Below are 27,254 nucleotides of genomic sequence, written 5' to 3'. Positions count from 1 at the left end.
TGCATAAAAATAGTAGACCTCACACTCTTGTTTGGTTGGGCTGCTGCAGCCAGTAACTATGGCCATGAGTAGGCCTGTTCTTATCAGACAATGTCCTGCAATTCTGTTATCTTTGCAACAACCTAATCAGGGGCTAGTCTGTCACTGAAGGAGTGACAACATGCAGACACATTTTAGTTGTACAGGACAAGACACTGTGTTTCAAAATTAAATGAATTGGGCAAAATATATGAGAGAATTAGTGAATGAGAGATGTCAGCCTCTACTAAACCTGCTTAATCTCATTTGTACGGTTGTAGATAGCCAAAGCCTTTCCCAGAATAGTCAGATGGAAGACAGAAATCACTCATCCATGGTGGGGTACACTCAGTAGTACTGGCAATTTGGGGTTATCAGTAAAGTGACTTTATATATCGTTAGGATATGGAAGCATAGCAGGGATTTGAGCCCGTTTTCGTTGATCTTTGGGGTAGTAGTGCTAATCATTGTGCCAACACCGATTGTGTATTTGTCAGCACTATTGAAATCATGTCCGTTTATAAAGAAATGGGGTTCAATTTGTGTGCTATTACTCATTCATTCATTCATTTATTTCCTTACATGAGGGTTTCTGCTCCCAAGATTGCTAAAAATTAGTGAGTGTTGTTTAGTTATACAATGATAGTATCTTTATTTTTGATGAGACATGAATAGGAGTGGCTGTGTGGCACAGTGGTCAGTGTGACTGCTGTGCTCTCAATACTCCAGAGTCCTGGGTTAGCATTATGTAAAGGTTGCAGTTCTTCTCCAGGTACCCTGCTTTTCTGCAGCCTCCTAAAGATGGGTTTGTTATGTTAACTGGCCATTCTAAACTGGACCTGTATCAGTGAGCATGCCCAGAAAGGACTGGCTCCTCATCCAGGTTCTGTTCCTGCCATTAACCCAGTGCTGTCAGGATAAGCACCGACTCCCCATGTCTCTGAACTACATAAGCAAGTTTGGGAAGAATTATGAGATCATCACTAAAACAGTAAACAATATATTATGTGTTAGAAAATGTGAAAGCCGAACGCATGAGGAAAATAAAGAGGACCTGAAGAATACAGTAACCTGCACTACTTTTTCTGGCCTGATGGCTGCTTTTAAAGGTTACAGATGTGTGTAAGGCTAACTGAGAGTTCAGCCAAAATAAGTAACCGTACAGTGAAGTGTTTAAGTGATTGAGGGTCCAGTACAAGTCAGTTGATGCAAAGAAGTTGGGAGAGGACTGTTCTGTATTGAGAAAGATGAGACTAAATAAGGCAGGAGTACTCAACTCTGGTCCTGGAGGTCTGCAGTTGCTGCAGGTTTTCATTTCAACCAGTTTCACAATTTGAAGCCAGGCCTCACAGATAATGGAACTTAGTATGTCTTTATATGGCTTGTTAGTGCTTTCATTCTTCCAAGACAAATATTTTTCACATTGTAGGTTTTTTGTTTTCTAAGAACATTATCATTATTTTTCATAGTCCGGAACAGATTTTAACCTCTTGGTTCTTCCCTTCTCCATCATTTATTTCAAAACATTTTATTAATATAGATACTTCATGATGCATTTATACAGGTTTAAATAGAAGCAGGTTAGCTGGAGAATTTGTAGTTTCTTTGTTATTTGCACCTCTTTATTAACTTCCTTCCTTTTCATCTGTTTCCACTTTTGCGGGGGGTTGATGTGCTTGAACCATGTTCTCCGTACAGCTCGGTCCCCCCATTCAGACCCTTTTCTTTCAGATCTTTTACTTCATCCATCCACCTCCACTTTGGCCTTCCTCACTTTCTCTTTCCCTGTACTTCTATTCCCATCACTCTTTTGCTCACGTATTCATGGTCTCTCCTCACCATATGTCTATACCACTTCAACCTACTTTCTTGTATCTTTCTTAGATAATTCTCCCACTTTTGTTGTATCTCTGATTGTCTCATTTCTTATTCTGTCCTTTTTGTAACTGCACACATTGTTCTCAACATTCTCATCTCTGCCACATCCAACTTCTTCTCCTGCACTTCCTTTACTGGCCATGTCTCGGCTCCATACATCATTACTGGTCTTACCACTGTCTCATAATCCTTACCTTTAACCTTTGCTTTAATACTTCAATCAAACAATACCCCTGATACCTTCTTCCAATTGTTCCATCTGCACTGCACTCTATGGGTTATTTCAGCAACTCATTTTCCATCTTGGTCTACTACTGATCCTAGATATCTAAATGTATCAACTCTTTTTGGTAACTCTTTCTGCAGGCTAGCTTCTGAATCCTGATTATCATTTAATCTCGTATATTTTGCCTGCTTCCTATTTATCTTCAACTCCCTATCTTTCAAAGCCCTTCTCTATTCTTCCAACTTCCTCTCCACTTCCTCTTTTCTGGTGTTGTACAAAATAGTGTCATCAGAAAAAAAAATCCATATCCACTAGAGAGATTGGTCTTTTGTCCCATGATTCATATCCAAAGAGCTATGGACATGAAGAAGGTCCCTGGTGCAGTGTTGTTCAAACTTCTTACTTCTTGTAACCCGAGTCCTCACTCCCTCATACATATCCTAAATGATCCTCACATACTTGTCTGATACCCACCATATGCAAACCTTTCTGTTTTTCTCTGTGCCTCTGTATGAGCTGTCTCAATGCAAAGACTGCATCAGTTGCTCCTCTCCCTAGTATAGTTGTGTTCAAAAAACAGCAGTACAAGTTCAGTAACGTGATGAACCACTGTTATTAGTATGGCAGATAGCTTACTTGTAGATGGAGTAGTGTACTAGAAAGACAACAAACCATCATGACATGCATGTTGCTTGTTCTGAGTAATTGACTCATTCATTGAAATTAGGATTAGGGTTCAAAATAATAGCAGTGTGGAGTTTAGTTAGAGAATTAATCTCTTGTGTTGTTAACTGTCCTTTATTAAGGAAGAAAGGAAGCAAATGTTTCACACATTGTTATAAAAGATATTTCCTTCCTTCACTCCAAACATTGTTCGCAGGAACAACGTAAGTTGATTATAAAGTTGAAATGAAGAGGGGGAAAAGAGGTACAGCAAATTACAATATGCTCAGCTGAAATGATCTCAAATGCTTTAAAATGTCAACAAAATCCCGAAACACACGGAAGGAAATGAACAACTACTGTTAAAACGGATCGAAAAATAGTCAGAATGGCAAAGATGATCTAAAAGTAGCTGTAGGTAGTGTTACAGTCAGACATTTGATTGAACCTAAGCTATCAACAAGAAGCCCCCATTAAAGACCATTTTTGGAAAAACGCCACATGCAGAATCGGTTATAAATTGCCAAGAAACACATTGATTAGTCCAAAGAGAAATGACATTACATTCTGTGGACTGATGAGAATAAAATTGTTCTTTGTGGGTCTAGAGGTCATCGACAGTACATCAGATGATAATGGTTGTTGTTTTGTAGCAGGTGGGGAATTGTGGCTCGTATAAGGGAAAGGTTAAATATGTCAGCCAGAACATCAGCAAGGGCTGAAGCACAGGCTTTGAGTGAAAGTCCGGCAATGCTACAAGGGCCAGCTGCATTCCAGGGTTTATCCTCTACAGATGGTGTTGTCAACGGGGGCTATAAGCCCTCACTAGCCCCCTGCCTGCCCATTGATTCATTGTTGCGGGCATAGAAATTATTGAAGTCATCCAGTAAGAAATGGCTGCCAGCAGTCAACCCTCTACTTCTGTCTCTGTGGCCAGTGATGTTTCCCAATCCCTGCCACATACACCGAGTGTCAGCAGTAGTGTAATGACCTTCAGATTAAGTCTGTATTTCTTCTTGGCTTCTCTAATAGCTCTGCATAGCTCATATCTGGATTTTTTGTACTCACTGGCTTTGCCTGAGCCATATGCCTTTGGGGCCAGCATGAAGCGTGGAGCAGTCCTCTGAATTAATCCACGGTTCATTGTGTGAATATGAACAGATATGTTTGAGGGGCACACCAAAATCAGTGCAACTGCCTATGTAGCTGGAAACTGCTAAACTGTATTCCTCCAGGTTAACCTCATTCATAAGAGCGGCCTTTAAAACATACAACAGTCCTGAAGCTGCTGTTCAGAATCTTCTGCCCACACTTCACCAGTTTTCTTTACAGTGGGAACTTGTTTGAGGAGCTGTGTGCATGCTGGATATAGGAACACAGAGATGTGAGGGCGAGGTACAGCCTTACACTCCCCCTCCATATTACTACACCCGTGATCCATGCTGTTAGCAGGCTGGCATCACAGTCCGTAAGTTACGATGGTTCAAGTCACCAGCCACTATAATAAACACTGCATCGGGGTGTTTTATTTTATTGTGCATTTTGTAACTCATACAGTGTCCCCCAGTGCTGCCATGGATGGGGTGTGCATACAGAGGAATGTGACCACAGCGGTAAACTCCCTCAGTAAGTTAAAGGGTCTGCGTTTCAGCATTAGGTACCCTGCATCACTTGAACAGCATTTACTGACACTCTGCATGTCTGAGCCCCATCAGTTGTTAATGTAAATGGAAACTCCCCCATCTTTGAGTTTGCCAGATGCCACTGTGTGGTCAGTGAGTATGCAGGTGGACAGCTGAATCCGGGTTTCAGGGAAGATCAGCGTGCAGCAGTCTCTCACTTCCTGCTGGGATACAATCCTGGTTCTGAGTTCACCCATCTTATTTTCGCAAGATTGAACATTACTACTACTAGCCTTAGTCTCTAGCTTGTCATGTAACCCATCTCTCCTGCCTCACCGACACTTGGGTCACTCTTTCCCTCCCAACTGCATTCTTCAGTTCATATATAGTACATTCTCCGACTTGTACACTTCGGAGGACAGTTTCAAAAGCCTTTGTTTTTAGTAATTTAAAATACAATTTCAAAGCGAATGGAAGACCAAAACAAACTTGAAAATGCATTTCTTTTTATTTATGTGTTATTGTGGATTGGAGCCAAGTTAGCAGCCTCAGTGTTTCATAAACAGTAATAATTAATTGGGAAAAAAAACAAAGGTAAAGATCATATTCACCCTGAAAACAAAGTGAACGATGGTGTAAAGTGCAGTGCTTTGGGGGTTGAGGCTTCATCAGACGATCTCTTGGCATTTTAAATGTCTGAGGGATGACTGCAGTCCTTGAGGACCTCTGAACAGTAAGATCTCCTTGGTGGATGGCTGTTGCAGGCGGATTTGCTTGATCACAATGACGGTCAGTCACTCTGCTCACTGTGTTTTTTGTTTTGTTTTTTTTTTTGTTTTTTCCCCACACAGGAGTTTTGTTTAGATGTTTGAAGAGTATGAGACAAGATTCATCCCACCACGTAATGCAAGATGGCGAATATTTCAGCATTACAGGACTTAGCTTTGAAAGAATGAGGTGGGCATTAAGAGTCCATCATACCTGGCATAAAGATGGCTGCATCTGGACAGACAGCATGAGGGGAAATTGCTTTCCTGTGGGACTTGTGGTAAACAAGGAACTTTGGTGGTTTAAACAAAATTCTCTGCATCAATTGGATTTGTCTGAATCAAGAATCCATTGACAAAAGAATGTGCCTGGTATTTGAAAATAAAGACTTATGAGGTTTTTTAAAAAAAAAAAAAAAAAAAAAAAAGAAAATGGGAAAAAAAAAATGCAAATAAAAATCGTTTATTTTCATGGACCATCTCAAGAATGACCAAACCTGGTTTGCTGTCTGTGCCATATAACAATTAAACAGAATAATTACGCAATTCCAGAGACATCTTGGGATTTGAAAGGATGGGCTTGAAAATTCCAGTTGCCCACAGTCTTTTTAACCATTGGCTGGAGTTTTACCGTTCTCATGCCAGGCTAAGCTGTGACAGACTGTCAAGTGGACACTGGCCGGATATTTTCTTTTCCTTCCTCTTCTAGCAGCAAGCTGGTGAGAGAAATAACAAGGTCTGCTGCTTGGGACGAAGGGATGTTGCTGACATGCTGTTCCATCTGGTGTTGTAGCCATCTTGTGAACAAGAAATAAAAGTCAGGACAACTACAGTCCTTATTTCTGCCTGTGTGTGTCATTGTACCCAAAGTGTCACTTTTACGGCCCTTGGCTTACGAAGCTCATGTGCTGGTCACATACTCTCAACAAATCTCTGTTAAATGGCACTATGTCCACGGTGCCTTTGTGATTTATATTGATTTATAAGCAAGTGATGGGCATGGCAATAGTACCAGTGTGTAAGAGGGCATCAGCAAGGAAGCAGTGCCTTAGAATCAGTGGGGCATGCATGACTAGAGTGGCTGGCCTTACTGTTGGGTTGCACGGTCTGAGGGCTCAGGGATTGGTTACGAATTTCTGAACTCTTTCTTGGGGGGCAGTGGGGGTCAAAAAAGTGTTATTTACTCTCCTGTGTGGCTTTGAGATGGTCAGACTTTGGACAAAGAGCTTAAATTAAAATTTTATTCAGTAATTACAAGACCAGAGGTGATCCAAGAGGCTTTGTTTTTTATGCCATCTGCAAGTGTCGGATGTGGGGCCATTTTAGCAGTCAGAATGACACAAGTGGCGATGCTGTGTGACATTCTCTGTTTCTGGCACAAGTCGGGACCAGAAAGGCTCTGTACTCACACTTCCTGATGTGATCTTACACAAGATCCTCTTCCAGCTTCCCCGTTTTGGCTTTTCCAGCGAAGGCTACTGTGGGTTTGCAAAGACAAGACTTCCGGCTGAATTTACTGTACTGAAGAAGAAAAGGCTTTCTCCTATGACACACTGCAGACTTAAGAGAAATGCCAGGGGCTCTCGCCAACTTCTGAGTCAGGCAGGCTCCTGTGATTTTTGTGCACTTCAGTTATTTTTGGGTTACCCTTATGGCATTGTTGGCTCCTGGTGAGGTCCTATAAAAAGAGTTGTTGTCTGACGAAGTATAGTTTTCTTTCTTTCTTCTAGCTGTAATTTTTTGATGTGATGTGTGGGGGTCAGATGCAGGGTTGCCTGTGGGCAAAAACTGAAGGCAGAGGTATGATGGCAGTCCACATTCAAGCTGTTTAGTGTCGCCTGTGGACCTCACCTCTTCACGGACATGTAGAGAAGGGGCAGATGAACAATGACCAGGCAGGGGCCACAGAGCAGTGGCACTAAGCGCTGTGCCACCTTAGCCTTATTTCTTATTTGAGAGAGAGGGCTTTACTTTGGAGGTCAAAAGTAGGTAGCTAGAGTGTGACTGCAGTAAGTGGCATGAGGAGGATCTTTGTAAGAACAAGCAGGGCTGGAGGAAGGCAAACTCCCTGAAACCTGGAACTGAAAAACTGGCTTTCCTAACTAGATGCATAGAAAGGATCCTGCTGCCCGAGTACTTGTCTCCACTCTGATCATCCCGGTGGATTGTCCAGCTTTCTAGTCTCTCACCCTGTGAGGCTTTCTGTGGAAGCGGAGGAGCTGTGTGCGGTCAAATGGCCAACGTGTTGGCCTGTAAGCACAAGTTTTGCTGGCTTGTTGCTCTTCTTGGTTTCACTGAGTGAGTCCGTTAACCTGCCCACCAATGCTGCGGCTGGAAAAGGAAATTAAGCATAGCCACGGGGAAAGAAATGCAACTCACTAGGCCTGGATTTCGAATCTCCGAGGTGGGCTCTTGCTTTAAAAAAAAAAGTGCAAAAGTTGGCTTTAATGAACTCGACTCCATTTACTAAAAGACCACTGGGCATCATGCAGTGAGCGTTTTGGTTGTTCAGTCTTTCTTTTGTTGATTTACTTTTCATTCATTTCACCTTTATATCATTTTTTTCTTGTTTTTGTTTGTTCAGACGTCTTGTACTTTTAGGTCTTTCAATTTTGTTTGTTCCTTTATTGGCACTTTGTTTTTTTTCCTTTTATTTCATTCTTTGTTGCTTGTTTTCTTAATTCTTGTAGCTCTTCAGCTCTTTTTGGTTCTTTGTTCATTTGTCCTTTCATTCTTTCCTTTTTGTTTGTTCTTTCTTTCTCTTTTTTATCAGGTCTTTCTTGCTTTCTTTTTTTCCATTTCTGCTTTCTTTTTTTGTTTAGGTATCTTCTGTTCTTTTAGTTCTTTCTCTGTTTCTTCTGCTCATTCTTTTCTGTTTTGTTTGTTCTTTGATTCTTTTTCTTTCTTTCATTCTTCCATTTTAGGCGTGTTTGCATCTCAATCAAAAAGCCCCTACTGCAGTAGTCCTGTCCCTAACCCTAACCCTGTCTGCATGAAACACCTCCTCTGCCAGAAGACCCATTTTGTTCAGCTTTGGCACATTTATTCTTCAAGGAAATTTCTTGGGACAGTTTACATTTCAAAAAGCTCCCATTGAAAAGAACTGGCAAATTTGCAAACTTGTCCATCTTAAATCAAAGAAGCCGACGGTGTGACATCAGTTAAGAATTCATTTACCGTTTTGGTTTTATCTCCAGGGCAGATACTTCCACTTGTACTGTATCTTTTGTTTCTTTCTTTTCTTTTACATGTTTGACAGCCACTCCTGATCTCATGGCAGTGCACCTCACTGCTGGACACGGGGAGGGTTGGGGTTTGACGATGCTGCTGTATTTATGTTTGCTGACAATGACATTCTTTCCTTCTTCAGTGTGATAGTAATGACTGTTTATTCATCGTTGTATGAGGTGAGTACTATCCTTACTGTATCAGAATGCCTTCTCATATGCTACCAGTGACCCAGGACTCTGTCCGTCTCTGCGGCAGCATGGCGTCTCGTGTGAGCCTCAGTCACAGCAGCTCACCTGCTCCTTGAAATCAATGCGTCGAAGTGACGTCCATAAAAAGAAAAAAAACAAAAATAAGTGTAACTTAAGTAGAGATGCATGGCGCGGGACACTTTACTGCTACAGGGATTCAACGTGCACTCAGAGTTTCTGTTACAATAAAAACAACGTCAGCGTTGCATCATCTAAAGATTAGATGTTTCATCATTCCTGTTTGCAGATCCACAATCTCATGTTCAGAAAGCAGCCAACAACTTTTAGCTTGTGACCTCCACCCAGATTTGAAAAAGAGAAGATACGTGTAAGAAACTTGAAGTGCAATAAGTCACATCCCTTCTACATCCACCTACTAACAGCGGGCAGATCCTTTCATCGGGAATCTGTGGCTGTGATGGCAATTTCTACTATGTGATATTGGACAAAAATCTTCAAAAACATTTTATTTTCAGGTATTGTACATGTAATTACATTCTGTTATATTTTGAATATGACTCACTGTTAAAAAAACTAGTGATATGAAGTGACTAGAACATTAAAACAGCTGCCACGTCTCTGATCACACTTGAATGTTATGCCGCTTGTATTTTTTGCTACTTGTTATCTTCCTTTTCTAGTTGCGTTTGGATCTCTGCTCTGGTATCTTCTTCGTGTGTTAAGTGAATATTTCATGTTCATCAGTGCTGTTGATCTCATGACCCTGAGCTCTCATTGACGATCTTTTAGTACAGGACTTAAGACTGTGAACATGTGAACTGCAGAGCAGCTAGCTGTAGGCTCTAGTTTTACAGGTAAGCTCTTTCTAATTGTATACTGTTGAGGAAAGTATCAGTCCTTCAACTGTCTGTCCATTTGTAATGTTTCTGTCATTCCAATACATTACAAACATTTTTACTAATGCATTGCATTTGTCATGTCACAAACATTAACACTGTTTCTATAAAACAGAGACATGTGCATTGCAATTGTCATTCCAACAGATGGCACATCACAAACAGTTGTAGCAATACACTTTATTACAACCATCTGTTGGAGTGACAAATGCAAGGTATGTTATTACTACATGCATTACAAAAAGCATTCCAACAGGTGGTGCACTGCAAACATGGGGTCAACTCGACAGCATAGCTGCTCATCTTATAATTCCTATTCACAGTGTGGACTCAGCAGTAGGTTTAGGGTTTAAGCAGGCTGTTAGCACATCTGGCCTTGCACAGGTAGCAGTCCCAGAGCTCACGATTCACTAATAAGAAACAAAAAGAGTATACAGAGGCTCTGGGTAGGGTAGTCCATGAGGTGTCCGTCAAACTACTAAGCATGGGGTGGTCCTCGAAAACTCAACTGTTGGTCATTTTGCTATAATACTTCTAATGCAGTCTAAAAGAAAGAGAGGAACAAATATGAAAATTACAAACACTCCTGAGGCTGAGCGTTTTGGTGTTAGGCTGGGAACATTTTAAAAATGTAAGAACTGACAGCATTTACATGGAAGGAAATTGCTTTAGTGTTTAGGACGCTGCATGGTTACAGCCTTAGCTCCCACCCTTGGTCCACAATCTTATTTTCCACGGAGACTTCAAGGTCTTACAGCTAAATTTATGGCTCAGACGGCTGAAATTCAACCCACAGAGTGAAGCTATCTGGCACAACAGCCATTAAATAGTAAAGTATCTTCTTTGACCGGCCCGTCCTGTAACTATGTCCTCAGTGTTGAACCAGAGTGAGCTGCGGACAAGAAGTTCAAGCAGGTCAGAACAGAAATTAAAAAGGCAAAAGGTGGCACATCACCAGGACCATGAAGCCAATTTGCTGTGCCTAAATTTGATGAGCCATTGGTGTAGAAAATGGACACAATTGAATGAGTCTTATATTTCTATATATTTTACTGATGGTACTTTTCTTACATTTGGTTTATAGAAGGGGGACTCCGTGGTCAGTGTTGTGGCCTGTCAGATCCAGGGGGCTGCATTTGAGCCTTTAGCCCCTTTACTGGCAGTGTGAGCGCCTACATGCACAACACTTGAACTGGCCTGGTCAGACTGTGTGCCCCATCATTAGCTGGCACCTTGCCTGTATTTCTGTCTTAACTTCTGACCACTGTTGCCAGAATCTTTCCATTATTACCCTGAGACAGAAAAGCCAATAACTAGGCTTTATGAAGAACAGCCGTCAAGGATGGAGGTTACGACACAATAACACAAGAGAAGGCCTGCTGCTGCTTGGGAGCCTTTTAGAATTTTCAGGAGTATTGCATGTGCTCTGAGCTTTACCTGAGTCATAGTGATAGTGGTTAACATACAAATAACATGTCTAAAATGGCAAACTATGTTCTTTGTTCAAAATGCAGTTTAAATATTGAAGGCAAGGATGACAAATGTGAACTGGTAGTTTCTGCTTTAGCATCGCTAACCTCCAAATGCTACAAGCAGCATTCACGAGGAACGTCTGCCTCACTCATCTGGTTCGTTTAGATATCAGACATGTTTTTCTTTAGATCAGACCATAGCCACAATTTTGAAGTGTTAAATTTGATTTGTGCTGATTTATGGATATTGTCATCCAGACTGTGTAGGATCAAATCAACCCCATGCCACAGTGCTCCCTCCATTGTGAACCACAGGCTGGAGGCTGTTTTACCCTCAATGTGCAGTATGTTGTACACCAAAAAGTTCTTATTTATCCCCAAAACACGGTTCTGGTAGTGCTGTGGAACATCAACCTTGACATGGCCTGCAATGACCTGTGGAGAGCAGTTGTTTCTGCCAACATGGTCACAGTTCAGTTTTGTTCAGCATTTTCTTGTCAGTAGAGACATACGGACACAGACAGCGGCAAGTGCTCTAAGAAATGTGTGCAGATCCTTAGAAGTCAAACTAAATTTCAGGTCTTGAATCCTTCGTTGAAATAATAATCCCTGCAGCACACCTACTTGAATAACACTGAACTTGTTACATCTGCGATCTTAAAGAATACGGAAGGATGCGGGTCCAAACCTTCTGAAATGATGTTGTAACAGTTTATAGTTTTCGTGAGCTTCTCTATGAAAGTTTATTTGATTGGAGCAGATTCTGCTTCAGTTGGTTTCAATGAACAACAAGAAATGAGAAATTTGATACTGAGCATAAAGTATTTTGGCCATCCAAGAAAATATTTACGTCTTTATAATATCTCATTACATTAGAGGAACACCACAGACTTTGTTTGCCTCGAGCCACCCCAGCCATTGCATGTGTTTGTTAAATTGACCCACAACTCAGATTAATGGGTGTGTCAAGTGGTACCCACAAATACTGGGGTGTCTCAAGCAGAGGCCTGGAAATTATTAAGACAAAGAACTTTGACATGCATAAAAATCATAGCTTTGTATCAACAGGTTTACAGTAAAACTTATTACAAAAAAAGTTGAAGAAACTGGGCAAGCTGAAGACAGAAACTGCAGTAAGTAGACCTAAAAAGATCTCACGAAGGTCACTGCATTAGGGGACAAAAGGAAAGCCAGTGAAGCACTCGCTTGGCATCTCACACAGTCACCAAAGGTGGGAAGAAGTCTTTAAAGAAATGGTCGTGTATGATGTGTTGCAGCTTGGAATTCTCTTTTGCAGATCAGTAACCAGCAGAAGAGATGGCACTTCACGAAAGACCATGAGGGCACAATTAGGGGCAGAGAGCCAAATGGAACTACACGACCACTTTTGAAAATTTTGGTTCACTGATGTGCCACTTACGTCAGAAGGGCTATTGAGAAGTGCATTGTGAATCACAGTGACAGCTGTGTCAGAGTCTGGTGGCACATTGCAGCCAAACATTTAGAGGAACTCAACATACAGCACATCACTTTTTCCACTTTTTGTTATGTTACAGCCTTATTCCAAAATGGATTAAATTCATTTTTTTCCTCAGAATTCTACACACAACACCCCACAATGACAACGTGAAAAACATTTACTTGAGATTTTTGCAAATTTATTAAAAATAAAAAAACTGAGAAATCACATGTACATACAGTAAGTATTCACAGCCTTTGCTCAATACTTTGTGCCTCCGCAACCACCATCTACTCTAAGTACCATGATGTTCCAAAAATGATGGATGGATTAAAAGCCAGAAGTCTGTATGACCATCAGCATCAAGTGACTCCATGAGAACCCTAACTACAAAGAGGACTATTTCATTTATGTTAGGTAGAATGCCCAGAGGGGACTGGGTGGTCTCGTGGCCTGGAACCCCTACAGATTTTATTTTTTTCTCCAGCCTTCTGGAGTTTTTTTTTGTTTTTTCTGTCCACCCTGGCCATCGGACCTTACTCCTTTTTATGTTAACTAAGGTTGTCTTATTTTAGTTTCTTATTTGTCTTTTATTCTTCTTTTCTTCATTATGTAAAGCACTTTGAGCTACTTTTTGTATGAAAATGTGCTATATAAATAAATGTTGTTGTTGTTGTCGATGCATCTTTGGCAGCAATTACAGCCTCAAGTCTTTTTGAATATGATGCCACAAGCTTGGCACACCTATCCTTGGCCAGTTTCGCCCATTCCTCTTTGCAGCACCTCTCAAGCTCCATCAGGTTGGATGAGAAGCGTCGGTGCACAGCCATTTTAAGATCTCTCCAGAGATGTTCAATCGGATTCAAGTCTGGGCTCTGGCTGGGCCACTCAAGAACATTCACAGAGTTGTCCTGAAGCCACTCCTTTGATATCTTGGCTGTGTGCTTAGGGTCGTTGTCCTGCTGAAAGATGAACCGTCGCCCCAGTCTGAGGTCAAGAGCGCTCTGGAGCAGGTTTTCATCCAGGATGTCTCTGTACATTGCTGCAGTCATCTTTCCCTTTATCCTGACTAGTCTCCCAGTTCCTGCCGCTGAAAAACATCCCCACAGCATGATGCTGCCACCACTATGCTTCACTGTAGGGATGGTATTGACCTGGTGATGAGCGGTGCCTGGTTTCCTCCAAACGTGATGCCTGGCATTCACACCAAAGAGTTCAAGCTTTGTCTCATCAGAACAGAGAATTTTCTTTCTCATGGTCCGAGAGTCCTTCAGGTGCCTTTTGGCAAACTCCAGGCGGGCTGCCATGTGCCTTTACTAAGGAGTGGCTTCCGTCTGGCCACTCTACCATACAGGCCTGATTGGTGGATTGCTGCAGAGATGGTTGTCCTTCTGGAAGGTTCTCCTCTCTCCACAGAGGACCTCTAGAGCTCTGACAGAGTGACCATCGGGTTCTTGGTCAACTCCCTGACTAAGGCCCTTCTCCCCAGATCGCTTAGTTTAGATGGCCGGCCAGCTCTAGGAAGAGTCCTGGTGGTTTTGAACTTCTTCCACTTACAGATGATGGAGACCACTGTGCTCATTGGGACCTTCAAAGCAGCAGAAATTTATCTGTAACCTTCCCCAGATATGTGCCTCGAGACAATCCTATCTCGGAGGTCTACAGACAATTCCTTTGACTTCATGCTTGGTTTGTGCTCTGACATGAACTGTCAACTGTGGGACCTTATATAGACAGGTGTGTGCCTTTTCAAATTATGTCCAATCAACTGAATTTACCACAGGTGGACTCCAATTAAGCTGCAGAAACATCTCAAGGATGATCAGGGGAAACAGGATGCACCTGAGCTCAATTTTGAGCTTCATGGCAAAGGCTGTGAATACTTATGTACATGTGCTTTCTCAATTTTTTTATTTTTAATAAATTTGTAAAAACCTCAAATAAACTTTTTTCACGTTGTCATTATGGGGTGTTGTGTGTAAAATTCTGAGGAAAAAAATGAATTTAATCCATTTTGGAATAAGGCTGTAACATAACAAAATGTGGAAAAAGTGATGCGCTGTGAATACTTTCTGGATGCACTACACACGCACACATACATGTATATTATATACATACATACATACACACACACACCTCCAAGGTATCAAAGCAAATTGTGTCATTTGTGCATTCTAGGGGAGGCCACCCACAATCCAGACTTGTCTTAAATCGCACACGCTGTCCAGATATTTTAAGTATCTTTCCTGAGCGGCCTGGCCTTTTATCAATTCAAGCACCTCAAACACACACCTCACTCCAGTTATCTACTATGAAATGGCCATTTCTCCTAGAGGTTCACCTTTTTCCATCCTTATCCTCAATGTTCATTGAAATATTAGACAATTCCTTGAGTTCTCTATTTAATCAAACCCCCCCATTTATTACAATGATCACATTTTTGAAGCCATTCACACACAAATCCAGACAGACAATTCCAAAGGGTTCTCAAACCTCCCCTCACAACTTTGTGTTGCTGTTTATGATAAGTTCATAATTAAACTAAATAAAGATGATCAACTCCTACATACACCCAACATCATCAACGTCATGTTATGAATGCTAGTATAAAATGCATTTAAAACCCCATTGCATAATTTCAAAATCTTAATTCCTAAAATGAAACTGTTCTTGGGACAACTTATGACAAAATTAAAGTCACACAAACATGTTCATATATTAGGAGCTCTTTGTTCTCTTTTTGTGCTGATGGTTTTTGTTTATCCATTCCTCATATTGCTGATATTTTATTTAGATTTTGGCCAGACAACATTTTCTCATGATTAAATAAGAAATGTTTAAAGGATTATTTCATAAGCATATTCATTTACATGAACTGAAATTCACTTAAGTCATGAGTTTTCTAACCTGACCAAATTAACCACAAACACCTTTCAAATAATATTTTATGTATTAAAGCAGATGAAAAATAAAATAATTTACATTCACATGCATGTACCAAGTCCACTGTTCTTAGCACATTAAACGTTGAACAATATTAGCAAAATAAAATGTGTCTCCTCAGGAATTATCAAAATGGCTTTATCCCACACAGACTCCCTTTCCAGATGATGAAAATCTTAATCGTTGCCGGGCGGGAGTGCGGCGGAGGTTGCTTGACGTGTTCTAAAGCTCCGGCCTCTCTTTCTATTGGCTGCTGTTCCAAGTGCATCTTTGGCCTTTTCAGTGCATTGTGGCCGGCTGCATTCCCCATTGTCCCTGGGGTTGATGGTGCTGCCACAATCGGTGCAGCTCTTTGAACTGTTCCACAGTCTGATCTTTTAAGTCAGGATTTGAGATCTGCAGACGGATGCTATCAGTTGACCAAGACAGTTCACCAGAAAACATCTCGGTAAGAATCCGTGCCACAACTGGAACGACCTGATTTAAGAAGAGAAACAAACAGGGCACAGGTTATGTTTAATATTCCAAGAGCCACTAAGGAGTGTGTGGAAGTAAGTGCGCCCTCAAAAAACACTGCCCAGAGCTGCTAATGCTCAAGGGACATTTGGCCTTCCATTTCTAAGCATCCATCCAATTTTATTATAGGGGGAGCAAATGGGCAAAGCAGACCGTGATAAAATGACAGTCCACTGCATGGTACAGTCATGCTGCAAAACACACAGATGGCAATTCAGCTTCCTAAATCAAAGGAAACAAAGCTGGAATATCAGGACGAACTAAAAGGAGCTCATGCGCACGGTCAGTATTTGGTGGAAAGCCTAACATTTAAAGTGGAACACACACAACCGTTGCTGGTAAGGAGATATATGATATGCACAAATACACACCAAAATGCTCCATCACGCACATTACCAAGTTTTCTCTGCAGGAAAACACACTACAGGGAAACCTGCCCGTTGCTATTTCCTTGCCGTTTCTTGACTGCTACGGATGACGTGGAGGATGTGCACGCTTTAAACAAAACACAGGAGTGTACACCATGCATCATTTCCGTCTCTGAAGCAATTCTAGATTGCATTCCCAAAAAATAACACTATCAGAACAACCGCAACAAATGTGTGTCATGGCTCAACAAAATGGTAGCACATGACAGGAAATTAGTCTTAGTGATTCACATTTTTTTTCACTACAGATCCTAATGTAAAAACTAACGCAGGCAGAACTGGTGCCAGAGAACACTAACAGACGGCGACTTCAAATCTTACTTCCAGTCAATGGCATACTTGTTTACGCTGCAAATTCAGTTTCACATGAATCACTGCTGCACCACTAGAACCAAACTACATAATGGAAATAACAGCAAACACCCGAGTATCTGGCGAGAGCCCTAGCCGAAGGAAAGCTGAACATCTGCTGGATTATCTTCTACATGAGCAACATTTAAGAGGAAAACTGTCAAATCCAGCAGAACTACTGCTGTAATCCAAATAAATGAAGCTCTGACCAGTCCATGTCATCCCTTTAGGTGTGCTGGTGCACCCAGCTGCTCAGTCTGTGCGAAGCTCTCCCATTATCTGCAGGACGTTTCTCCAGAATTCTCTGCTCCAGAACACTGAATGCTGTATTAACTGGCAACTCTAAAATCGGGCCTGTATTGGTCTGTTTGTCCTGCATTGGATACTCTGTTACTGCCAAGCACAGGCATTGGCTGTCTGTGGGCCTAAACGGAGATCATTCAACAATGGACTAAAGAGGTTTCTGTAATGATGCAAAGGACAAAGGTTAAAATCAAAATGATAGAATCCTTTTACTGGGACAAAACCCATCAAGACAGTGTGATTTTCTACTGGGAATATGTGCCATATAGAACACGTAATAGACATACAATTTAGTAGCAAAATAGAGCGTTCAGTAAGGGGAGGCCCAATTACGATAATGGTAACAATAAATACATTTCTCGAATGATTTTATCAAATTAAAACAGAAAACAGCACTGAAAAAAAGTCTGTGGACAAGTCATATAACGTTTAGTTAGTCGTGAAAAATGAGTGGTATCCAACTGATAGATCGCTAACTTCTACATTGTGTCAGCTTCTTGAAGACTTCTAGAAGACTCTACATCTGGTGACGTCCAATGCCAATATGCTCTAAAGACTGTACTGGTTATAATGGTAGTGGATCACACAGCTCGTCTTGGTGGGTTGCAACTCCAACAATCATACTTGATCACCAATTAATCTGCTTTGTCAATGACACTTGACTAACACAGAGGGAAGACGTTCTGACAATCGCACTCGATTCACCAAGGGGACCCCACAGGTGGGTTGCAAAGACGCTGCCATGAGTAAAAGTGGGTTGTGACACCAAACACACGGCTGTTTAAGCTACGAGTCGAGTGTGACAGTGAGTAAAAACAGGAAAACCCACTTTGCAAAGAAATGGGGTGTAAGGAACTGTGTTTAACATCTACTAAATCAGCATTAACAAAATAAAATTACAGTATATATGAAAACATACAGCATAACAGCTGCTCCTTCTGCCTTACAGATTACAGAGCTAAAACATTGCTTATATTTTGCATCAATTCTCTTTCAGAATCATAATGAATAAATACATTTTAAAAAATAATACACTAATGGAAATCCTCTGGCTCACTGCACTGTTTATGCTGCACTGCAAATGCTAAATAAGTAAAACTACAAGTTTATTATTATGTCTCCCCAGTAATAGGAGTGATCCTGTATTCTTAAAATCTCTGGTCACTCAACCAACAACCACCGACCAGGAACAACAAACACTGACTGGGAATATCCTAAAATAATAATATTTTTTAAAGTAATTAAACTGCACATTTCAACACATATTATTATTGTTATTAATAATAATAAAATTTTATGTTATGCCTTTCCATCATGGGTCTCTCTTAAGTAAAGAGAAAGCACGGGTGTATTTCATGCCAATGTATTCTTTAAAGGTTTACTCTAAATTACTCAATTATTCAATTAAGTGCCATGTGTAGAATACAACATAATACATTAAATGCAACTCCAGATTAAATATAAGAAGCAAGTACAAGGAACCTTCTGAGCTGTGGACAAAAGCTCTCCCATAGTCTTTGGTTGTAAGTGCCACTGTTCAGCACCACTCATGAGGGAGAAGGTGACGCTGTAGGACGGCTGATCTTATCACCGGACTCATCCTTAAGAGACTTTCATCTCACATCACTATATATAAGGACACTACTCTTCTACTTGATAATTTATTCTGTTTTTAATTGTTTAGATTCATTTGTTTTTTTTCTTTCTTTGCTACTTATTCTTTAATATCATTGCCTAATCTTATTTGTTTCTCTTTTCTTGTAAAGCACTTTGAGCTACATTGGCGATATGAAAATGTGCTGTAGAAATAAATGTTGTTGTTTAATGAATACGGTCAGCCTTTCTATGACAGCATGTGCTGTGTGTGTCCTGTTCAACAGTAATATCCTGTGCCGCCTTCACGCTGAGCTCACCCCGTGTACGCCCCGTGGTTCTGAGCTGAGCAGGTGCTGAATGTTATCCAGCCAGGGAGTATGGACCCCACAGTTGAGGAGCACAGACAAAGATTAGTGATGTTCAACACAGTGTGTTCTCTTGATGTTATCTGCAACATATTACTGAGGGAGCCGGAATGCATTGTTGTTGTCGTGCTGCATAATGAAGATAACTGGACTGAAAGCTACTGACAGATTGAAATATTGCTTTACACCAGCAGCAGCTACTGTATTCCTTCAATAGTTCACTGCCTTATTCCAAGTTTGCAAATGAATAAAGGTAGGACAGCATGACAGAGAAGAAGAAATGCAGTGCACAGCTTACAATTCCTCCTAATAGCGCAATATTTTAATTAAATAAGCATCAAACTATTTTGAGAAATACTGTACTAAGTACATAGAATTAAATCAGTAATTAAATGCAGGTATGCCACCTTTCACAAGTTATACTTTGCTAAAAATAAGAACAAAATGTTAAAAAAGCTGTACTGTAAATTTTATTATTTTTATTTCTTTCAACAAACTAAGGAATATATTTAATGCAAAAAATATATAGATTATTTTGAAATGCTTTCATCACCCTGGGCTTCGTGCCTAGTAAATGAAAGTAGACACATACCTGAACAATGATGAGCTTTTTTTCTTTTGGCTTCCTGTCAGGCCAGACTTCTCCAAAACAGAAATAAATTTCAAAAGGAGGAGGTGCATTCGTCTCCCCTTTCTGGTACAAAATAAGTTCTGTTATAAATACAAAAAAATAAAATATTGGAATTGGTTAAGCTGTGTGAATATGGTCATATTTTACAGTAAACTAACATTCATTCCAGGTTGTGTAGCAAATAAAACTGGTCCATTTAACTTAGGAAAAAAACAAATCACTCCTTTTGAAACACTTATGTCTTTTAAATGTAAAGATTTCCTCAACTGTTCAGAGGGAGAAAGGTAAAATATGTAATTCAGACTAAATTATGCATAAAGCCCAAAGAATACTTTTTCAAGAATGAATGCTCCCAAAATGAAAAGGATCCAAGTGAACATTTACACCATCATTTTGATGATTAAAATTCTCAACTGCAGAAAACTGGTCGGCCCAACTGCTGCACAAATAACTAACCTAAAATACAAGGGTTAATCAAAATTTAAAGGCAATTTGAAAATTATGTGGGAAGCACATGGTTCATGACAGCTTATGGGTAATTCAAACACGTACAGCGCAGCGCTCTGCTGTTGGTTTAGTTGAAGCTGAGGTCAAGTGAACATGGACCTTCCACTGCAGGATTTGCACCTTTGTTGAACAACATGCCAGAGTGAGATTTATTTGGGTAGAGGGAGTGATACCTGCTGAAATTCATGCAATAACTGCTGTAGAGAACTCTGGAGATGATCCATTACACTGAGTAATTCAGACCTCTGCCTGAATAAGAAATACAAAGGATTTTTATAATTTACCCCACACAATCATCCGTAGGAGTTCCACTTTCTTCCACCCATGGAGGTGTCTATGTGGGTCCTGCTAACTGTTTATGTGCATGCTTATCACATGAATAGTCTGGAAGCAGAATGCTCTGCTATTCACATCCCCTGAAATGCCTCTACCCTGTGCTATTTGCGGCTAAACCCTCCAAAACACTCCCATTGCTCTTCTATGCGCAGCTCCACCTCAGTGCATCTTGCTATTACCAAATACCTGGTATTTCCAAAGCCCGCTCTCCTTGTTTTCAGTTTGACTTCTTCAATGCTACCTGATGTTACTTTGTTCCTTTACCTCCACTAAATTTTTTCATGGATACAGTATATGTTATCTTTGGGCTTGCAAATATTCTAGCAGTTATTCACAGGCATTGTCACAAACAGGCCTAGTAAATGTACTTTATACCAAAAAGACACCTGGTTAAATCCATACATCTGACTCACTTTATAAATGTAAGCATGCCATTTTTACTTGATGTGTTCAACAGTTATTTTAAATAATAAAAAAAACAATAACAGTGGGTGCAACAATGGCAAATTGGTTAGCGTTGCTACTTCCTGTAACTCAGTTTGATTTCAAGTCTCACTGGTACATTCTCTCAGTTTCCCAGGCTTTTGCTTCACAGATTCATTTACTCCCATATCCCAAATGCAATGAACAGGCCAGGGGCCTCATGTATAACGCCGTGCGTAGAACTCACACTATAACATGGCATAAGCACAAAAGCTGGATTGTGCGTACGCACAGAAAAATCCAGATGCAGGAATCTGTGCACACGCAAACTTTCACGTTCTTCCACTACATAAATCCCGATCAGCGTGAAAAATATCGCATGTGCACGCGCCTTCTGTCCCGCCCCAACTCCTCCCAAAATTACGCCTCTTTGAATATGCAAATCTATATAAATAGCCTTCTGTGAAAAGACAATGGGAAAAGCACAGGGGAAAATATATGAATTTCAGCGAATACCAAATGGAGGCAAAGGAAAAACGTACTATTTGTTGGTTTAAACAGTGATATAAACAACAAAAGAAAGTTGATCAACTGACAGAATGTCGGAGAAACTCGAAAGATCAAGTTCACAAAGTCACACAGTGCCTGAAATAAAAAAGAAATCACATATCAAAGTTGCCATGAAAGGGCAAGTCGTAGCCCACCGTCTGAGTGTCATATGAAAGCTTATTAGGGTACAGACAAAAAAATAGGCACACAGTGGGGAAAAAAGCACGAAATGTCAACTTTAATCTCGAAATTTCCACTTTAATCACGTAGTTTATTTTGCCATTAAAGTAGAACATCATAAACTTCATCTTAAAATCGTTTACTAGTTTCTCAAGTAGCATGTTAAATGCTTTGTTCTGTATTTGATCTTCTATGTGTGTGAATCACTACGTGCTTCCGTTCTTTCTCTTTCTCCGACAGGACACAGAATCCATTACATTCGTGATATTACAGCTCTCTGAATAATTAAAATACTGAGATGTATACGTGATATCATTTTCATGATGATAGGAATGAAAGCATGTTATTAAACATGGGAACACGGTGGCGCAGTGATTGTTCATATCTCACGCAAGAGGCTTGCTGCACCATGTGCGACCTTCGATTAAATAATTTATTACAGAAGTACTGTCTCTTTCAAACGTACTAACCTCCAATTCCTGTCCTTACTTTTCTTTCTCCAAATACCCAATCGCCACACAAACAGCTCTGTAATAGACGTTAAGCCATCTGTAAGCTTAGAATGCCGATTCTTCAAAACTTTTAAGGAACATTGAAATATCTTCGTAGTACATGTTTAATTATTCTATCCGTCTATCCTTCTAGTGTCGTGTCAGTACCAGCATTATTACAGCGCAAGGCAGGAGCCATCCGTGAACTAGCTAGCGCTGCGGCACCGTGTCCTCATGTTTAATTATTAACAATACAGATTATTTAAATGAAGTTAAAGTTTTATCTGTATACTATAAGCAACACATTTTGCTGCATTTCATCTTAAAAATGATATTGTCATCATACGCGCTTTATAAAGTAGCGCAGGTTGTGCAATATTATAACTGTAGTGTAAGTTTACAGTGAGGTAATTGTACTTATAAGTACAAACAGTTCTACAAGGAGCACTTGATGGACTGATTGAGTGCATTTATAGTTCTTGGGATGAAACTGTTTCTGAAACGCGAGGTCCGTACAGGAAAGGCTTTGACACTTTTTGCCATGGGTGAGGTAGTGTGTACTTGAAACTGTATACCGATAATTCTCTTTCCGATCAGCTGCTGCTGTGATTCCCCACTCAGATACAGTGATATGAATACTCCGAGTGGTGCAGTGAGAGTAATATGGAAAAAGATGATCCGCAGTGGCAACCCTTAACGGGAGCAGCTGAAAGAAGAAGAAGATGCGGTGAGCGTAACAACGCTAAAGCAGTTATGGTATTTGGAATACTATGGCTATTCCCTGGACCATTATATTGCTACAGGTTAATTACAATCAGATGCATTACACTAATAAACAATATGCAGTTAGTTTCAGTGTATTTATAAAGCCGCGTCAGGAATGTGGGTCTAAGAAAGAAAGGGTGATCACACAGGAACAGTAGCACTGCTTTGACGCTGGGTGCCGCCAGTCTGCAAAACCAAGCGGAGAAATTGCGTACGCCAAGGTATGAGGTACCGTGGAAATGTGCGTGGCTTTACGCCAAGTTTAGGTTTTATACATCGCGATTTGAGCGTGGAAACGTTCGTACGCAACATTTCTGTGCGTACGCACTGTTTATACATGAGGCCCCTGGTGATGAGAGGGTAGGTGTTGTGGGTATGCGTGTCCTTTGATGGCTCCAGGATCAGTGCCTGCATTGCACACTAAGCTACCAGAATATGGTCCAATTAGAAATTGGTCCAAAGTATATGAAATGAACATGGTATTTAATAAGATATTAAATAAATAATTACTGTATATGAAAAAGTTAGACCCCCAAAAATAACTATAATAAATATGGAAATATTTAACAGAAGCTGCTACAAATAAACTAAAATGATGGGCAACTGTACTCTTTTTTCAAATACATCCTTCTTTTTTAAATTATGGAGTAATCATAATTCTAAAAGGGAGAAAAAAAGTACCAGGACAGATATTAATAATTTTTTTTTCAGAAAAAAAGGCAACACAATAAAAGCCAGTTAACAAGAAGTGATGTGACAATTAAAATAACTCACTGACAGAAATTAGTACATGATTAGGGTAAAAAAAAAAAAAAGATAGTAAGTTTATTGCCAAATATTTTTCACATCTGAGATTCTCTTGTTGAGCTTGCTACACTTTGTAGTCTGACAGTACTCAGAAGAGCATTTCTGATGGCACCTTCCAAAATCAAAGAAACACATAAAAAAAGAAAGAAAAAAAAATCGGGGGTGGTCTCCCCTAGACTTTCTCGTATACTCAGATATGGGGATGAATATTTGAGGAGTAAACCACAAGACAATTATATTTTTATATTATGTACATTAAAGAACCATCAACAAATCAAATAAAATTAATAATATATTGAAAATTATAAAATGAAAGTTGAATAAATCGGATTCTGCAGCTGCATGAATTAAAGGTAAAGCACCACTTCTGATTAATGGAAATAGCTCAAAAGTTGATAGAAATCTATTTTTTGTAACTAATACTTGTATGCAAAATTTGGTTGACGAAAGTGAAAGGGTACTCAAGTTATCGTGTTTACATACACACACACACAGACAGACATAATTCCAAAAATGGTATTTTAGGAACTCAGGGTGGTCTAAAACATTGAGACTCATCAAAATCTTGAAATCGAACTTTTGGACAATTACAATACTTTCCCTACGAGAAAGTAAATCAGACTCAGGGAGGTCCAAAATGTTGGGATTCATCAAAATGTCAAGGTCAAATTTTAGGACGATTATAATACTTTCCCCATACTTTGTATACTAGAAAGTAATGTAAGCTGAGTAATACTTCTTTTGTTTTTGCTGTATTTCAAGTAAAATTTAAAGTCGTCAGAAGTAAGACTCATGCTGGAGTAGACTCCAGATCTCCAAAGCTAATTCAACATCCTTGTTTCAGATCCAATATGAAGGTAAACACAAAGGAAAAATGTGTTAAGCTTTTCTGTTTAAAGATTTTAATAATCACAAGACTAAACAAGGTAATTATTTCTCTGAGTAAATGAGAAAAGACTGTTATACTGATTATATCTTGTCAACCATGTATTAAACCATATTCTTATACATCATCATTGAAAGGGTTGCATCACGTAGATTGTGTTTTATCTCTACTAGTAATATCCAATACATTTTAAACAATACTGTAAAAAATCAGATAAAGGCTTATGCAAACAACCAATTTATAATAATGCTCTTCTCACCTTGTAAGAAGCTGTTCAAACTAAAGATTTTGATCTTTTTTTCTCTTTCTATAGGATTCGGTCCAGACTGTTCAAAAACACCAGGTCCAGACCAATATACTTTGCATTGGCACAGACGGATGGCATAGATGTCCTGTCCATGTATCTCAAGAATGAGTCCACGGTCCATAACATCCAGAAGTTGATTAGTATAATACATTTGTTTTTGATTGGGAATCTCTGCAGGGTCTGGAAATAGAACTTGCTGCAGAGTTACTGGTCCAAACAAATCAACTTGATCAGGTGTGGGCTCCAAGTTCCCATAATACAGTCGGCAGCCCTGAGGGTTGCTAACAGTCAAAGATCCAGCTTGCCTTCCTCTGTACTGGAATTTTATGTCCAAGTCGGTCACTAAAAGACATAGAATAAGAAAATGATACATTTAGGTGAATGCAACATTTGCATAAGACAGCTTAATGCATCTCAGCTTCTTTCATTAGTCAACAGCCAAGTTATCTTAGTGTCTCTTATACACTAAGTTATATAATAAACATCATATGCTTTCAAAAGTCAATTAGTAACAGAGCATCTCATTAGCACCATTTAATAAGCATTCTAAAAATAACACTATCACAAATAACTTACATGGCAGCATGTGTGGTCTGATAAGCAGATCATTTATGCACATTTGTGGCTGGCCTTCTGGTGCTGGGATTGCAGGAATGACTCCATGATCTATAGCACCATGAACAACCTGGTGATTTATAGCTCCTTGAATGGCATTATTAGGTTCAAACTCTCCATGAACGAAATCTGCAGGTATCATTTCTGAATACTGCATGCTAATGGGTACTGTAGAAAGTGTTTCAAAGGACCCATCTTCTATGGCACCGAGGTTGGAAGCAGCAGGATTTAATTGTTCTGGTTGTGAAATGCTGTTGAGATAGAGTCTTTCTTGCTTGTTTTCCAAATAAGAAGGAACAGTTGAATCTGTTAACAAATTGTTATTCTGTTATTCCATACACAGTATAATGTATCCAAACAAAATTAAACAGCTATAAAAAGTTTAATACTGTAGTCCTAAATGCTTTATATGTAGAAAAAGGAGATCTTATTTTGTTCAACTATTATGAGAAGTACAAATGTATTAACCTGATTGATGATATACTGTAATATCCAGAAGAAGTGAATAATATAACAGTAGACAGGAATAAATGTCTAAGCCCTCCGAAGTGCGAAATGGCGTCTCAGATTGGAGGGGAGGGGTCAGACCTTTGCATTACCTAACAAGGTTGACCATAAACTGGTGTGTTCAAGCTTTGTGATGCTCTCACAAGTGTTAAATCAAACTTACCATATCAAATGTTCACATACTGTATATTCCCCTCTGACTGTCCTTTTCTATGCCAATGTAACATATAGTCAATCCTTTCTTCTTCATGAATTTTACAATAATTATATACTTTTTCAAGTTACAGTATTCGTATTTGGCATGGGTGACAGATGAAATGTACTCTCATATACTCCTTCTACAGGTAATTCCTGGGCTGCATACACACTACATAAAGGAAAAAATGCAGAAAAAGTAGGAAAGTGTGTGCAAAGACAAAGCTGGTAGAAGGGAGAATGAAGGAGCACATTCAAGATGTACAGCAGCTGTTCTTTCATTTTGTGCCGTAATCCTGCCAGACAGAGGACATTTTCTTAGATTGCTTTGCTTAGAAAGAAGAGAATATTCCAGTATTTTACATGTATTTGGCTAACATTTTTAACAGGCAAAAAACTGCACATATTAAGGAAGAAAAATGTCAGATTCTAATCCACAAACAACTGATCATTGCAAATCTACCAAAAAAGGTTCAGAAGAGATTTAAAATAACCTACTATATATAGATATGTTTTTCAAAATGAAAAAGTATAATTTTCTTATTGCTACTGTAGAATATAAGTGAAAGAAGAGTTCAAAGCATAAATTTACACATAATCTATATTTTCTTTGTATATTAGGGGAAGCAGAACATGAACAAGCTAGAAAGAATTCAATTATATTGTAGAGGAGGAAAAAGAAAAGCAAGAAAGCAAAGAAAAGCCTCCAAAGTTAGTCCTTCCATACAAGTTGTTCCAATATCTGGTTGAGAGATTCTTTTTCAAAGTTATCAAGGTGTCAGTTTTCACCACATGACTCAGCAGTTTGTTCCAAATCTCCAAAAACCTTTATGTATGTTAAGTGCTTCCTGAATTTAATGTTAAATCCACTTCCTCATAATGTCCAATACTGTCCACACACACAGTATGTAATTCACTACTTAACAAATTAATTAGTCAGAATTTTTATTGATGCCATTGAGATCTGTGAAGACTTTAATTCTCTGTGCAACCTTCTCTGCTTAAGACTACATACATTTAGATTCCCTTAGTTTGTGAGAGCAGGACAAACCTATTAGTTTTAAATGACAGCATTTTGTTTATTTCTGCACAGATTCTAGTGCTGCTAAGCC

The 27,254-nt window shown here is 39.6% G+C and overlaps 2 protein-coding genes across 9 annotated transcripts in view; one reads left to right on the top strand and one right to left on the bottom strand.

The window, feature by feature from the left end:
- The window catches only part of tnpo3 (transportin 3), a 162,151-nt gene extending 156,142 nt beyond the window's left edge, over positions 1-6,009 (top strand). For both annotated transcript variants that reach the window (XM_028814714.2, XM_028814708.2), the window contains exon 23: positions 5,259-6,009. The gene's annotated coding sequence lies outside the window, so the exon portion shown is untranslated. The remainder of the gene's footprint in view (positions 1-5,258) is intronic.
- Positions 6,010-15,372: 9,363 nt separating this feature from the next.
- irf5 (interferon regulatory factor 5) overlaps positions 15,373-27,254 on the bottom strand; it is a 67,392-nt gene continuing 55,510 nt past the window's right edge. For all 7 annotated transcript variants that reach the window (XM_028814681.2, XM_028814671.2, XM_028814694.2 and 4 more), the window contains 4 exons: positions 25,402-25,746; positions 24,778-25,167; positions 19,536-19,654; positions 15,373-15,861 (listed from right to left, as the gene is read on the bottom strand). In XM_028814681.2, the coding sequence (XP_028670514.1) occupies positions 15,664-15,861; positions 19,536-19,654; positions 24,778-25,167; positions 25,402-25,746 (1,052 nt within the window). In that variant the 3' untranslated portion in view covers positions 15,373-15,663. The remainder of the gene's footprint in view (positions 15,862-19,535; positions 19,655-24,777; positions 25,168-25,401; positions 25,747-27,254) is intronic.

This window comes from Erpetoichthys calabaricus, chromosome 1 (genome assembly GCF_900747795.2).
Source record: "Erpetoichthys calabaricus chromosome 1, fErpCal1.3, whole genome shotgun sequence".
Lineage (NCBI taxonomy): Eukaryota > Metazoa > Chordata > Cladistia > Polypteriformes > Polypteridae > Erpetoichthys > Erpetoichthys calabaricus.
Note: the sequence above shows the minus strand (reverse complement) of the source record. Positions and strands in the feature narration are given on the sequence as shown.